The 15,656-nt window shown below is 38.6% G+C and overlaps 1 protein-coding gene across 2 annotated transcripts in view; it reads right to left on the bottom strand.

Moving 5' to 3' along the window:
- unm_sa1614 (un-named sa1614) overlaps positions 1–15,656 on the bottom strand; it is a 49,603-nt gene that overhangs the window by 24,103 nt on the left and 9,844 nt on the right. For both annotated transcript variants that reach the window (XR_008388869.1, XM_053652889.1), the window contains exons 2-13: positions 14,723–14,795; positions 14,072–14,217; positions 13,716–13,790; positions 12,689–12,738; positions 11,464–11,593; positions 11,156–11,241; positions 7,534–7,609; positions 5,872–5,958; positions 3,204–3,304; positions 1,509–1,578; positions 1,239–1,326; positions 703–751 (exon numbers count right to left, since the gene is read on the bottom strand). Coding sequence is in view for 1 of the 2 variants with exons in the window: in XM_053652889.1 (XP_053508864.1) it covers positions 703–751; positions 1,239–1,326; positions 1,509–1,578; positions 3,204–3,304; positions 5,872–5,958; positions 7,534–7,609; positions 11,156–11,241; positions 11,464–11,593; positions 12,689–12,738; positions 13,716–13,790; positions 14,072–14,217; positions 14,723–14,795 (1,031 nt within the window). In the remaining variant the exon portion in view is untranslated. The remainder of the gene's footprint in view (positions 1–702; positions 752–1,238; positions 1,327–1,508; positions 1,579–3,203; positions 3,305–5,871; positions 5,959–7,533; positions 7,610–11,155; positions 11,242–11,463; positions 11,594–12,688; positions 12,739–13,715; positions 13,791–14,071; positions 14,218–14,722; positions 14,796–15,656) is intronic.

Genomic DNA, 15,656 nt, shown 5'->3' with positions numbered 1-15,656 from the left:
AATTCTAATAGCCTTCTCCAGTTGTATGGCTATCAGCACTCTTTTTTGCTATTCTGTACCTCTGGCATTAATAAAATGCAATCACAGAAATGCTTTAATCACAGTACAGTACATGGATCTCATTTAACGCAACTATATTTAAAGTGTCAAAGTGTGTGTGTGTGTGTGTGTGTGTGTGTGTGTGTGCGCTGTGCAGAAAACCCCAAAACTGCTAAACCCTAATACTTTGCTGGGATTTAAACACAAACATTGCGTCATCTTAAACCGTTAAACTCCCAGAACCCATCTATGAGTTCAGACTTACAGTACATTCCTGCCTCTCATTACTGTGCCACTCTGAGTCTCACTGTAGTTACTGAAAACAAAGCTTTAAAAGAATAACTGGATTATATGCCTAGTCTTGTAGAGTTTAAATAAATCTTGCCAGTGTTTATTCGCCATCTTTTAGTTTAGTCTAGCTCTACAAATATCTATAAGCGATTTTGACTATCACTCGCATGTATTGTATTTACATGTTCTGCTTTGTATGTCGGTTGCCATACAAAATAAAGATTATGCTTACAATTTCAATGCTCTTTATGATGAATATTTTCTTGGCCCAAGTCAAAACGGGACTACAACAGACATATCTGCTCTGAGATGTGCTCTGAGCCTTATAGAATCCAAAAACAATGCATTTCCATTCCTGGAAGTATGACTTACGCTACACAGTCAGGCTCATCCTCTGTGAGAAAGTGATAAGTGCGGTTATCTGCAACAAAGACAAACATGAACACATGAAACAGAACCATGGTGCACTTGTTAAACACTGACAGCTAACACGTTTTAGATAAGGAAACAGGTAACACTATTAACACTAAATTGGGAGTGTACACAACTTGTAATCACTAAAAAAAGACCCAATCATGGTTTTTCAAGCTCTACTGAGAGAGGAGAGACTCCATCTGACTTAAAAATATTCAATTAGACAATTACATAGCGGGTTAGAAATAATAGCTTTTGTTTTGACTGCTTGTATATAATATAATAATTTTACACAGGGGGTAATAACAGCCCGTGCTATAAGAGACAATATGACTAATGTTGCTCTGTAAGTACAGCAGCATGCATGAAAGCACAGCTGCTTGATTATCATTAGTGATAATCCACTGCATCTAATCCTGCCACGAAAGGTTACACAATTCAGTGGATTAAATCATAGCACTGGTAGGAGAGAGTGCTTTCTAATCATTACTTACGAGAGATGAGGTCAAAACATTTCTTGTCCTCCAGACTGGGTTTGACCTGGCAGGTCAGGAGGTTCAGTTTGGCTGGTGGTTTATTTGGCTTAGAGAGGGCACAATATGACACACTTGTTAAAGTGAAAATGCCTTCAAGCTGTATTTGTTGTCCATGAACACAAGTAGTTGGTAGGTAATTGTTTGATGTGTAATATGTGTAATATACACCACTGCTGTTTAAGTTGCTGTTTAAGCTGTTTAATACTAAATTTAAGTGGTTCTGCTTACAGTTCCGTGAGCGATGGTGAGATAGCAGTTCTGCACGCTGCACTTCCTTTTCTGCCACATCTTTCTCAACCTGTAGCAGGCAGGGATATGAATACAACACACACCACACGGATCCCAACCCACTAATCTTAATACAGTGGCCATAAAAGACCAAAAAAAAGTTTTTGATTTCTCTATCAATTCAGATTTATTTATTTATTTATTTATTTTAAAAAGCTATTTCCTATTGCAATATAGTGCCACTAAATACAGTCCCCTCAAAACTATTGGAACAGCAAGGCCCATTCATTTGGGGATTTTTTGTGTAGACTGAAGACATTTGGCTTTGAGATTAAAAGATGAATATGAGAAGAGAGTTCAGCGCTTATTTCCTGGTATTTATTTGTAGATGTGTTAAACAACATAGGACATAGTACATTTTGTATCAGACCACCCTTATAGGCAAGCAAAAATATCGGAACATGTGATTGACAGGTGTTACCTGTTACCCAGGTGTGTCCTGTTAGATTTATTGTTTAGAACATCTACTCTTGGTTGTAGCCTTCACTTTCACCTGTGACTTGTGTATTTGATGTTAAAAAGGATAAGCCAACATGAAGATGAGAGTGCTGTCTATGGGAGAAAAGCAAGCCATTTTGAGCTGAGAAAAGAGGGAGAATCAATTAGAGGCATTGCACAAACCTTGGGCATAGCCAATACAACAATTTGTAAGGTCCTGAAAAAGAAAGAAACCTCTGGTGTACTAAGCAACAGACACCAAATTGGTCAGCCAAGGAAAACTTGGCTGTCAGTAGTTACATAGAGAAATATGTAATGTTTATAAAGTGTTTAGCTGTCATTGATGCAGATTCTCAAGCCACTATGGGTTTTTACTGTACCACTTTAATTTTTTTTATTCCACTGACACAAGCCCTCACTCTTATTTTTGTAGATAGTCACAAAAAAAAAAGGCAAGAAAAAGAGAGAAGAGTTTGAAGGGGAGAGAGCAAGTCAGATGGGCAGGATGAAAAAAAAACTATATTAAATTACTTTGGACCACCTGGTAAAAAAAAGCTAGGGGTTAGGAGCTAGGTCAAAGGGTCCTGATATGGAAGATAAGGATGAATGAATGGTGTAATTCATGAACGTTCCTGTCTTGATACTCAAGAAAACATATTGAGTGGAGGAGACCGGAAAGAACTGTAATGTTATTATATATTATAGAGGTATTTATATTTATATGTTTAATTTATCTTTACACATATTTACATCCCCCCCCCTCCCACCACTGGCTAGAATAGATTGACTGAAATTATATTAAATAATAATCTTATGGCTAAAAATATCAACAGTTTTCAGTGACTAAAACTGTACTATACTTTTGCTCGGCTAAAAATGGGGCCGTCTGATAGAAAAGGTTTTATGTTTTATTTTGTTTAACACATCTAAATATAAATACCAGGAAATAAAAGCTGAAATTCTAAACTCTCATATCCATCTCATGATCTCAAGCCCAAATGTCTTTGGTGTATAGCACAAACAAATTAATTGGCCTTGCCGTTCCAATAGTTTTGGAGGCAACTGTAAGTGTAAGTGCTTGAAAATAAATGGTAAAAGATACATTCAGATGTGCAGAAATATATCCAGAAAGAGTAACTCTAAAACACAAACATCAAACAGATATGAATCAATCTGGAAATAGTCGCATTTATTTACCCATCACTCTTCTTATAGAGGTAGCCTGATTTCTCTGTTCCATATTGCTTGTTGCCTTGAAGTTGGTGCATGCTGTACACTGTCTGTTTACATAAAGAGTCCTACAGCACACACACACACACACACACACACACGGGTTAAGCAGGCACCTTCTCACTCTCTCTACATGCAAGTCAGTAGCGCCTCATTATTTATTTGGATTCCTATTTTAAAGAAATACAGTGTCCTTCACTACCGATGTGGCCAAAAGACAGAGACTTAAAAAGGAGCCACGTAGTGTAACTTGCACCAAACTTGCACAACTTGATTACTGCACCAAAAGGCACTAAACTACTTTCGAAATATAGTAATATTAGAAACAATTCAATCTAACATAGACAATGAAGACACTAGATGACAAACACAGATTTGTAGCAAATACATGCAGTAACTTCTAGTGGTCTAATTTCCACTGTTTTGTACCACTGTATATACAAAACCATAAATGTAAACTTACCCTCCTAGACTGAATGAGTGCATTGGAAAAAGAAAAAATGTTAGCAATGAATAAAATCATGTAGATACAGGGCCAGCAGATTCGAGTAATGTTCACATCTACCATCAGAATGGGGAAAACTGTGATCTCAGTGATTTTGACTATGGCATGATTGTTTGTGCCAGACGGTTTGGTTTGAGTGTTTCTATAACTGCTGATCTCCTGGGATTTTCATGCACAAGAGTCTCTAGAATTTACTCAGAATGGTGCGATAAAGAAAAAAGCTTCGGCAGTTATGCAGACCGAATCACCCTGTTGATGAGAGGTCAATGGAGAATGGCCAGACTGGTGCAAGCGGACAGGAAGGCTACAGTAACTCATATATCCACTCTGTACAATTCTGATGAGCAGGAAAGCATCTCAGAATGCACAACATGTCGAACCTTGAGGCGGATGGGCTACAACAGGAGAAGACTACGTTAGGTTCCATTTTTGCCAGCCAAGAACAGGAAGCTGAGGCTGCAGTGGGCACAGGCTCAACAAAACTGGAAGTTGAAGATTTGAAAAACGCAGACTGGTCTGATCTCGATTTCTGCTGAGGCACACAGATGTTTGGGTCAGAATTTTCCGGCAACAGCATGACTCCATGGACCCAACCTGCCTTGTGTCAACAGTCCAGGCTGGTGGAGGTGGTGTAATGATGTAGGGAATGTTTTCTTGGCATACAGTACTTTGGGCCCGTTAATATCAAACAATCATCGCTTGAATGCCACAGCCTATTTGTGTATTGTTGCTGACTCTAATGGCTACTTTCAGCATGATAATGCACCATGCCACAAAGCAAAATTTCTCTTAGACTGGCTTCATGAATATAACAATGAGTCCAGTATTCTTCAGTACCCCTCCCAGTCACTGAATCGGAATCACCTTTGAAACACCTTTGGGACGTGGCAGAACGGGAGATTCGCAGCATGAAAGTGCACCTGAAAAATCTGCAGGAACTGCGTGACACAATCACATCAACATGGACCAGAATCCCAAAGCAATGTTTCCAACATCTTGTGGAATCCATTCCATGAAGAATTAAAGCTGTACTGAGAGCAAAGGGAGGCCCTACCCAGTATCACTATAGTGTTCTGTAAGTGTACAGTTGATGTTTCCCAATAGTTAGTGTTTCCCAATCACAGTTTGCCACTTCCTGTAACCTAGCATATTGCTAATTTGGTTGGGCATATGCCATTCTCCTCCTGATCTAACCCACTTGTTATTTCTGACCAGAAATAAGTGCAAGGAGGGATGTGATTGTCACGGTTCAAAGGTAGAGGCGGAAGCAACTGCAGATTTCAAACATTTAATAAACAAACAGACAAAAAAAAAAGACACAATAACACGAGGCAAAATACTGTGGCAAAATTAAACATCGAAGCATGGACAAAAGCATGCATAGACAATACATAAGACGAGGAAGCAGTGCACACAGTGGCTATATAGATATATATATATATATGAGTGCTCGTTAAACAACAAACATGACACAGGTGTAGGTGGTCATGTGACAGTGATGTAGTATGGTGCAGTGGCTGCTGGGAAATGAAGTCCAGAGTTCCCTCCTTGATCTATGACAGTGATTGTCAACGTCTGCTGGCACAAACCCAATTTTGCTCCAAAATCTCACTTATGTTACCACTAATTAGGATCTCATCCTACCAGTCCAAAAACTGTATTTCATGCTCTAACTTCATGCAAACATTTACAATATAGTATGAATAACGAATACATTACCCAACTACTAAATATAACAGAATAGGTTATTTATATTTGTAACAAATCACTATGTTCTTGCAAGTGAAGCTGAAGCAGACACTCCTTTAAAACTTCCCATTGAGCATCCAGGAGGGTTATTCAGTTTTGCCTCTCACAGATATGTAACATTGGGTCATGTTCCTTAATAAGTAAATGACCAAGTATAATATTTTTGTCTAATTTGTTTCAATGGGTTCGCTTTATCTACTCTTAGGACTACAAATGAAATTGAATCATTTTTCATTATCAAGTGATTTAAAAGTTAGCGCTAGATAAGAGAACACTAAAATATGCAGTGGAATGTATTAGGGAATTGTATTAGGAAATTGAAAATGAAAATGTGTGCTAGTGCCATGTTGAGAGACAGCAGGTAAGTGTGTAAGTGATCACCTCCTTAAATTCAGGCTGCAAGGCAGGTCTCAGCTGGTCCCTGAGAGAAAACAGCTTCTTCCTTTCTTCATCTTGACTATGCTTTATCTGCACACACATATGCCCACAAACAAAGACCCACAGTACACATGAAATTCCCATAAACCCACACTAGACATAGATAATGCATTCTTTCGTACATATCTCGCATAGGACGAGATTTCCCGTTAGGGATGCACGATTGAGTTTTTCACATGGAGTAGGATTACAGACGTTCTATCTATTCCACACAAAGCACTCGGTCATTTTGAAAATTTGGAAATATATAGTTTTGCTGGTGGTAAAACTCAATTGAGAAACAACGGAAGGAATTATGAAAGCTGTTGACTGGATAAATATTTTGTCAAAGCCATAAAAAGAGATCCACAGAGAGAGATTTTTTTTTTTTTTGAACTGATGACAAGCATTTTTCGGTACCATGTTCAGTTTTCCAGAACTTTTTACACACCTCTGTGCAAAAACACACAGCTTGGCACAACAGTTTATTGTATGCCATTACTCCTACTCTTTCAGCCCCTGTTCTCTTTACTGCTCGGTCCATTGTGAAGCAAATAACTCCTTAAATGAACTTTTGTTTACTGTGTTATATATGGGCAGCACCTCAGCTTTGCTAAAGATTGACACGGCGTGAGAAGTGAATAAAAGAATTCTGAAGGGATAAATAAATAACCGAAATCTTGCAGTCTCACTCACATTGTGCTGAGGTGAGATGGGTAAGATTTTGTGTCTCAAAGAGAGTGGTAGTTAGGGTCTAACCCGGATGGTTCATGAACCAAAAAAAAAGAACCTCAGCTAAGTGACGTTTGCCATCCATGGGCATTATGTTCTAAAGAACATCATAACAAACGCTACAATATGAGTCACACTGACTTGGTCAACGTAAATATTGTATGTATTGCCGAATTATAAATTATAAATCTGATGCTAGATGAGTTATTGTTTTCTAATAAAACCATCCAGATCAGACTGAATGCCATTTATCTATCAATGCATGACTGGCCTGGAGTCACCCACAAATGTGCATGAATCCACCAAAACAGCCATCTGAGCTCAAAATATGAACAACTACAGAAAGAAAATAAACACCTAAAATGGAGCTCAGAGAGCTTAATGACTGATCCACTGGTACATTCAAACTGAGTCTTATTGCTAGTGGCAGCTGCAGAATGAGATCTCCTCTGAATGTTGATAAGCTGACCTAGTCACTCACAACACACACACACACACACACACACACTAAGGCACAATTACAGCCACCTGATGTTGTTTGGCGGAGTGAAATTAGAGGGTACAGAGCACCTGGGTTCTAATACTTTGAGCTGAGTGACAGACTATAGCTTTTGTCACAGATTTTCATCATGCTAGCTCCCTTTGTTTAAGCCATCCACTCAAAAGGAAAGAAAAAAAGATTAGGCCACTAGTTAAGACAAATAATCACATAAACAGCCTTTAAAATATGGACATTTAACATGATGTTCAGAAACAGTTACCATGGATGAGCACTAAAGCTCTTGCTGATTTCACTGTGACTGCTCGTGCATGTAAAATGCTTCTATAGTGTAATCCTTACTGTAAGGACATTTAAATAAAGATAGGTTTTTATTCATGTAAAAATCCACTCACAGAGCTGAGTTTTCCGGCGAGTGTGTCAATGTACTGCTTCAGCTTCTCTGTGGCAGCCAAGCACTCCTGAAAGAAACTGACAAAGCAAACCAATGTAACTACTAGTGTTGGGTCCGGGTCCACCTTTGTCGAGTTCAAGTCGAGACCAAGTCCTTAACCGATCAAATCAGAGTCCAAAAGGAGTCGAGTTGGACTCAAGTCTGAGTCCTTAATGGCAGAGTCCAGAAAGTAATTAAATTAAAAAAAGACTGAGCTCAGAAACACTGAGCTGTCAAATTTATATTTCAACCTTCACAAACCAATGACAACAAAAATACCACTGTTACATCTTACCATTGCCATTAAATATTTTATTTCATATCATCAGCACCTCAACTAGTTTCATAGAAGTGGTTTCAAAGAAAAACAGGGCTATAGAGGTATATGTAGAACTTTTATTATATTACAAGTGTATGGAAATACAAATGAAGCTGTTTTGTTACTGTATCACACTCTATCGTGTCCTCGAGGGTTTCAGTTATTTGATGCGTCTCCCCCACAGTTATATAGACTGAGAGAGAGAAAAGCTTCATGCTTTATTACGGCTTTTAATCTGAATATTAATGACAATAAACTCATTTCTGAACACAGCTCTGTTCTTTAATTGTTTTCATTTTAATTCCTAAAATGAAAAAAAAACAATCCCTATCAGCAGGGTTTATGATATTTACTACATTTAGAAGTAAATTTCACATTTTGCATGAAATCCAAGACTGGAATCACCAGATGCTGATGTTCAGGGGGCGATGTGACTACAATCTTATTTCACGATAACGATACGTTTTCTCAGGTAGGTCTAACAGCAGTGTTCAAGTACCAAATACTACAGAAACTGAATAAAGCACAGATAATATAAAATAGACTTTACTGTACAGCATACAGTGATTCTTATTCCATTTACTGAAGTTATTCAGGCAAATGAGTGAGTGAGGGGTTTTCTATTTGTCTTTTGTTGTTTGATGAACATTACTGACAGACAGCAGCAGGTTTATTACACTGCTGTCACTTTAAGACCTGATGCACAACTCTAATATATCGACACACCTCAAATTTTCCCAACTGTTTACATTCATTTAAGACATAACCGACGGTGTTGGAATGAATACTCGGTCAGACCTGCATTTTGACATGATGTGTGTATTTATTTGACCGTCCAAGCGTGATAAGCCGCTAAAGAGAACTCAATAGACTCTGTGCATGAACGCTGCTTACGTATTTCCGGTAGAATCTCAGCCAGCCACGTTACTAACGTATAGTGCGTTCGTATAGTGAAGTGTACTAACGGCAAAACTCTTTCATACCATTCATTTTACAACAATTAAACTATTATACTATTATTATTATTATTATGACTTCCATAGAGTTCAAAGTCTTCCATGTTTAAATGCATCTTACTCTGCAACAGTGATGAAAATGACTGGTTAGGTTAATGTTTTTTTTTTTTAAAACTCAAATAAAAGTACTATGATTTAATTATACTCAAAGAAGTACCATTACAGTGAATTCATGAAGTTGTCATGGACTGGAGGAGGAGGTGAATGCAAGTGCAAATAATTTATTGTATAAAGTACATTTTAATTAGATAAATAAATACAAATAATGCAAAGACAGGTATGAACCGGCAGAAACGGAGACTTAGCTAGATTCACTAGTCGGATATAACACGAGAATATTCACCCTCAAAGTTGTCGATTTAACTTGAAATATATCATTTGAAGCTCTTCTTCTTACTGTTGGGTGTAACAGCTGACTGTCCCACAATACGATTAACATCATTCACGGTAATCTGGGGAAGCTCTCGTAAACAGCGAGTGTAATATGTCATACTGTCCTGCTCCATCTTCACACAGTTATCGCCAAGAGTGAACAGTGCGTCCACCAGATGTAACTGAGCTGGCTGAGACAAAACACGGAAGTGATCGTGCACAGAGTCCATTCGGTACTCGCACGATGAGGTGGCCTTCTGTGCGCACACACCAGGGTCAGGCAGGGAGACATTCATTCATTTCTTGAGTCTGTGTCAAGTTCGAGTACAAATTTACCCGAGTGCCTGACAAGTACGAGTTCGTTCATAACCGGACTCGAGTCCGAGTCCAGGATCGAGTACCCCAAATCTAGTAATTACCATCAACACAACCTCATCTCTCTCCTCCTTCCCCCCTCACCACTTCTTCTCTCTTCCTCCACCCACCATTTTGCTCATCTCCCTTTAGCACTCTCATACTTCTTTACAACGTTGCCATAGAATGAAACATGGTCTTGAATGGAGACAGAAGACAACAAACAAAAAAGTACAGGAATACATTAACTCGGGTATTATCAGTCATTCCACACATAATACTCAGCACTTTTCTGACAGCACGAGAACAAAAACAGCATGCTCATGAGCTTCAGTTTCAAAGAGGACTACGAGGACTCCAAAGGTGTTCCTTCTCCGTAAAGCTGTGTATCTCATCTGTTGTGGGAAAGCTTTGACTAGTTATCTGCAATTTACACCGTGCACCAGTTATATTTTTATCGGTATAGTTTGTAATCTTTATCATTGTTTCTGTGATTTACAATATGGCCATGCAGTAGATCTGGACACGTTCTCTGGTTTTCACTTCAGGCGTCTGTATTTTGTGGCTGTTGGTTCAGACAGAGCAGCACTGCCTCTTGTCCCTAAGAGCATTTGTGTCCCAAGTTTGGTACAGTTGGTAAAGGGTGAATGCTGTTTTCATGCCAGAGACCAGATCCCCGGTGCTCTTATAAATGGTGGCCTGGGGTTCGCCGGGGCCACAGACAAACTCACTGAGCTCTGTCATCATGTGTGTGCATGAATGATCAGATGCAGCCCTTGAACATATTGGTATCTTCATATCCTTTAATGTGCTTTATGGGAATTTCATGCCATGCATTGCACAAGAGTGGGGGTCTTGACTCAACTAAATGAGACTTTCATGTACATTTTGGCAGTTTCATGAAAATGATAGCAAATTCACTATCAATCACCTTATTATTCACCAAGTATCAACGACACCCAGGACTGTTTCTATGCCCTAGCATTCCTTTATAATTTGTAGAATACACCATGTGATGCAAGAATATGCACACAGTGGGTGATGGAAAATGTAATAATAAAAATGTAATATACTGTATAAAAAAAGATGGATACAATTAGTAACAAATGTTCTAACTAGCTAAGTACTGACTAGCAAACCGAGGGTGACAGAGTGTAATATAACAGACGTTTTAGTAGCATGATCTGTCCATGAGATTACTGTAGCTGTTGTAAAAGCATTCAACTAGTCATTTCAGTGGCTCAGTAATTAATTACACCATTTATATTCACCAAGCCGTTTTTGTTTATAGCATTGATTTGTACAGACTCATATGAGCAATACATGGCAAGTCGTTTGTGCCCTTGCAAAAAGTTGCAGGAATAGTGGAGTTTTGTGTCATTGCCTGATGAAGACAATGCCAACGGTGTCTTATGTCTTATAAACCACCACCTAACAGACCACTACCGACAGTATGTGGAATGAAAAAAATACATGTTTATGTGACGCGAATGACAAAATAGAGGCAACATTCATCGCCTTACTTGCCCTGGGAGTAGTAGTGCTTGATGAGGTTCTGGAGCAGATCCACACCTTTCTTGCTCTTAATTTCATTCACTTTAATGAGGTACTGTGTAAGAGGACAGGAGGAGGAAACACAGCAAGTTGTGTTTATTGAGAGATAGAAATATAGTGGAAGAACAGTGGAAGTCAGTAAAATAATTCTGTATCGTTTAGACGTCACAGTGTTGTGAGAGGCAGTTAATACAGTTAAATCAAACACATGCGCTCTGGTTTGTGTGTGTGTGTGTGTGTGAGAGAGAGAGAGAGAGATTTAGTGCTGAGAGCTCACCTCACACATCTGCAGCTGAAACATTCTTCGTTCCTTCTCTAGCTCCTCGGCGATCTCTCCACCGCTCACCTCTGTCCTCACCATGCCGTACTGTTTTGCCAGCTCCCGCTTTTCCTTCTCTATCTTATTGCTTCAAAGAGACAAGGCACGTGTCTAACTCTACTGTGTGCGTGAACGATTATTCAACTGTAGTGAGAAATAAGTATTTGGTACTGAAATAACTTTGGAGGTTAGGTTTGATGTACCACTACAAAGGTCATTTATGATGACTTATTTCGCATAACTCAAAAACCGGACAGTGCAAGAAAAGCTATATATAGGTTTTGAGAAGACGGTCTTTACAGTCAGGAAGTTCTTTACGGTTGAGTTTCCTATTGAAGTGTTTCTTCATTTAAAGTTTCCTTTTGAAGTGTTTCTTCATTTATGACAATGGCACAGGACGTGAGTGTCCAGATCATAAGACGACAGACCAAAAATAAATTAAAGTGGGAACGACACATGAAAAAAATACATACTGTATATAGGTAAGATGTGTAAGATGAATTATTACCACAAATTATTCAGCCTACAAATGGAAAAAAAAATTAAAAAACAGTTTCCAATGTTTTTTTGTTTTTTTTGGAAGTTTTGAAAACCGCTTGGCAAATCGGTCATGATTTACTCAACAGTCATAAGGGGCTTTTATTGCCTATAAGGGGAAGTCACTAATGCAAGAATAAATAATAGATTAATTACGTCCTGGGCCAACAATAAATGTGCAAGGAGTCTTCGCTGCTTTCAGATATTTTATGGTACGGATCACTGCTGACAGAAAGACTTATAAACAAAACAGTTATACTGCACCTGCCATGTATGTTAATGAGGCACTGTGTTAATTTGCATGATTATTCTTAACCTGCTAAACTGGCAAATGGTCACTAAAAGGTTTGTAATTAGCACTTCTTTTTTTTTTGAGTCTAGCCCTCGGTTGGTAGTTAGTGTGTGACGTACTATATTCTACAAAATGCTATTCATTGCTCTTAAGGGAGGGAAAGCAGTTTTATTTTTCTCTCTATTTTGCCAAGCATATGCAATGATACTGCTGCCTCATAAAATCATAACACCATCCTCTTCCAGTTCATGAACATCTTGGAAAAGACTTTTAGACACCATAACTGTAGGCTATATTGCATGGCAGTATCACAAAACCTTTACAATGAAATCCAGCAGAGCGACGAGCACTCACAATTTACTCTCGTAATCCCTCCATGCCTTGTCAAATGGCTTCTTTAGATCCTGAGGGAAAAGAGGTTAGAATTAGAAGGAGATTTAGTTTTTCATCTAATGACAGAACATGACAAAAACCCAACAAAATTCAGGGATTTCAATCCAATCCCATTCAATTCCATTCCATTCTATTTGTATTGCACTTTTAATAATAGACACTGCCACAAAGCAGCTTTAAAGAAATCTAGATGTAGATTTAAATTTAGATTCATAATGAGCAAGCCAGGTGATAATGACGAGGAAAAACTCCCTGGAGACGACATGAGTAAGAAACCTTGAGAGGAACCGGACTTAACCAGACCTCTTCTGGGTGACGCCAGATAGTGAGTTACTATACAGTGCCCTCCACCGGAGGCGTTAGCTGAACTATTACTCATGGGTGTGCAACAATTATTGTGAGAAATATGAATTCATATGTGCCAGTAACTGAAGCACACCTATATTTAGCGAAGATATTTTTTTTATAAACCTGTGTTTTGTTTGCAAGTGTTTGATATCCATGAGAATTCTTTGAGCAAAGGATCAAAAGGTTAAACTATAAATATAATTTTTCACAGCCTTCTTTGCTCATGTGGAGGGCACTGTATATGATATGTATGCTATAAAGCCATACAGTACTGAGTGGATGTTTAGTATGAGCTACAGGTTTTTTATGATTACAGCTGATGTTTTTAGGTGCAAATCTACAGCATCCATTAATATCAGACTACTATATACATTTGTAGGGGCAAAACAGATCCATGCCTGATTCATTCCCTAGCCTTTATTTTATCCATATAGACCCGTTTTCACACACCATCTGAGGATATTTGAGGATATGTAATACTTGATGCTATATCAGAAATGTACAACAGAAAGTAGAAACGCAGCTCTGAAGGGGATCGTTTTCTGACACAGTAACCTTCATATATAACTTTACTGTATACAAGAACAGATATAGAATTTCAGAGAGACCAAATCCACCACATTTGACTTTTTAGACTTACACCTTTGACCTCTTTCAAATCCCCTTTCACCAGTGAGTCCAGGAAGAAGCTGATATTGTGGAGCATGCTCTTTAACTGTGGGAGGAAAGATGATAAAAATGTAAAGAATAATCGTGGCACAAGTCTCAATCACGCAAGAAAAGTCTTACAGAAAGCATAGTTTTCTTAAGAATGTATGAAAAACAGCTCAGTCTTTTGACAAAAGGCTTAGATTTGAGCCTGTGTGCTCAAACTGAAAGCTTCACAGTTTGAAAGTTGAATTTCATGTAAATAAGGTCTGTCATTTCAATTCACAACATAACTAACAAAGTGGGCACAGCGCTGGCTAAAGGGTGTTTTCTCCCTCAAACACTCACCAAGTTCTTCATTGGTGTCAGCAGCTCTTTGGAGAATTCAGCAAACTTATTTAAGGCAGACGCTACTTCCTGCTCTCCATTGTTGTGGAAATTGACAGCTAGTTTCTCCATGGAGTTGATATACAGTTCCAAATGTGATATGTGGTCTTGAGGGAAAGCAAATAATTTGAATATCAATGAAATATATTTAAAAATGTATATTTATAAGTATGCCATACCCTACATGCAGAGTCACTACTTCATACACAACAACATGGACGCCAAAATACACAAGTAGAGCATTTTAATATCTGAAAAATATTCCTGAAATGATCGTGGCTAATGAAATGTTAGTTGGAAGCACTCCCATACTGTAGTGCAATCATGTCGAATACTGGGAAAACCCATTAATATGGCTTTGGCTACGGTTAGTACGCTATTCACGGATATATACTGTACATAGCAAGCAGCAGTGAAATTCTTTCTAAAGCATCAGACTCCTGTCTGAAACACCTCGGCGTGTCATCTTTTCCAAGTATTTTGATGACTGTGGTTTGTCCTCTGGTTCCTGCTCTGAGTCAGTGCTCTTTCATCTTCTCTGTACACACAGCTATTTGACATGAAGGATAAATTGTACCATTACATGTCATGATGGAACCGTGGCGATGTTACCTTGACCGGAGGCGTGCTTGGCTTTGGAAGCTTTCTTCATTTTCTGCAGCACTGTACGGTCACAGTCCAAAGCCTACAAAACAAATGCAGGTTCACGCTTATATGTGAGTCCACTATTAGCTTCAATAGACAGTGCTCGTCTTCTAAACATGGGTAATGGATCATATGTTTGAGGGCACATTAATACATGTCTCAAAACCTCTGAAAACATGAAGAAGATAAGTCAGTACTCTTTATAATCACTTTTGCATTGTATATCACCAGACCAAGACACACACATCACCACCACCACCTCCATTACCATGCTGTCCACGTTTGTAATAGAACATATTGTAGGTTTCAGTTGGACTGACCACACATTACAATGATCATATTATATAACTGTGTAATTATAACTTAATATTTCAGAACATGAATTACTATAACACAATAGTTCAGTAGTAATCGTTTAAATAGTCGTATATGACAGGCCTTGCACATGGTCACTCCACTCGTAGTATCTTGAAATGATCACTTAGGGCCAGATGTTAGGGCTAAGCTCTCTGCAGGTGGGTTTTTTTTTTTTTTAGGAGTAATTAGGCTACATTCTGTGCAAAGCATTGTCCAGTCCACATCCCACAGATACTCGATCGGATTGAGATCTGGGGAATTTTCTAGTCCAAGTCAACACCTCGAACTCTTTGTCATGTCTCAAACCATTCCTGAACAATTTATTGCAGTGTGGCAGGCCAAATTATCCTGCGGTCACTGAAGTCACTGCTATTACGGAAACCGTTGCCATGAAGGCGTGTATTTGGTCTGCAACAAAGTTTTAGTAGGTGGTACGGGTCAAAGTAACATCCACATGAATGCCAGGATCCAAGCTTACCCAGCAGAATATTGCACACTAGGTACTAAGCACTGCATACCAGGAACACCCCACAAGACCTGCTGT

This window comes from Ictalurus furcatus, chromosome 21, assembly GCF_023375685.1.
Source record: "Ictalurus furcatus strain D&B chromosome 21, Billie_1.0, whole genome shotgun sequence".
NCBI classification, from domain to species: Eukaryota; Metazoa; Chordata; class Actinopteri; order Siluriformes; family Ictaluridae; genus Ictalurus; species Ictalurus furcatus.
Note: the sequence above shows the minus strand (reverse complement) of the source record. Positions and strands in the feature narration are given on the sequence as shown.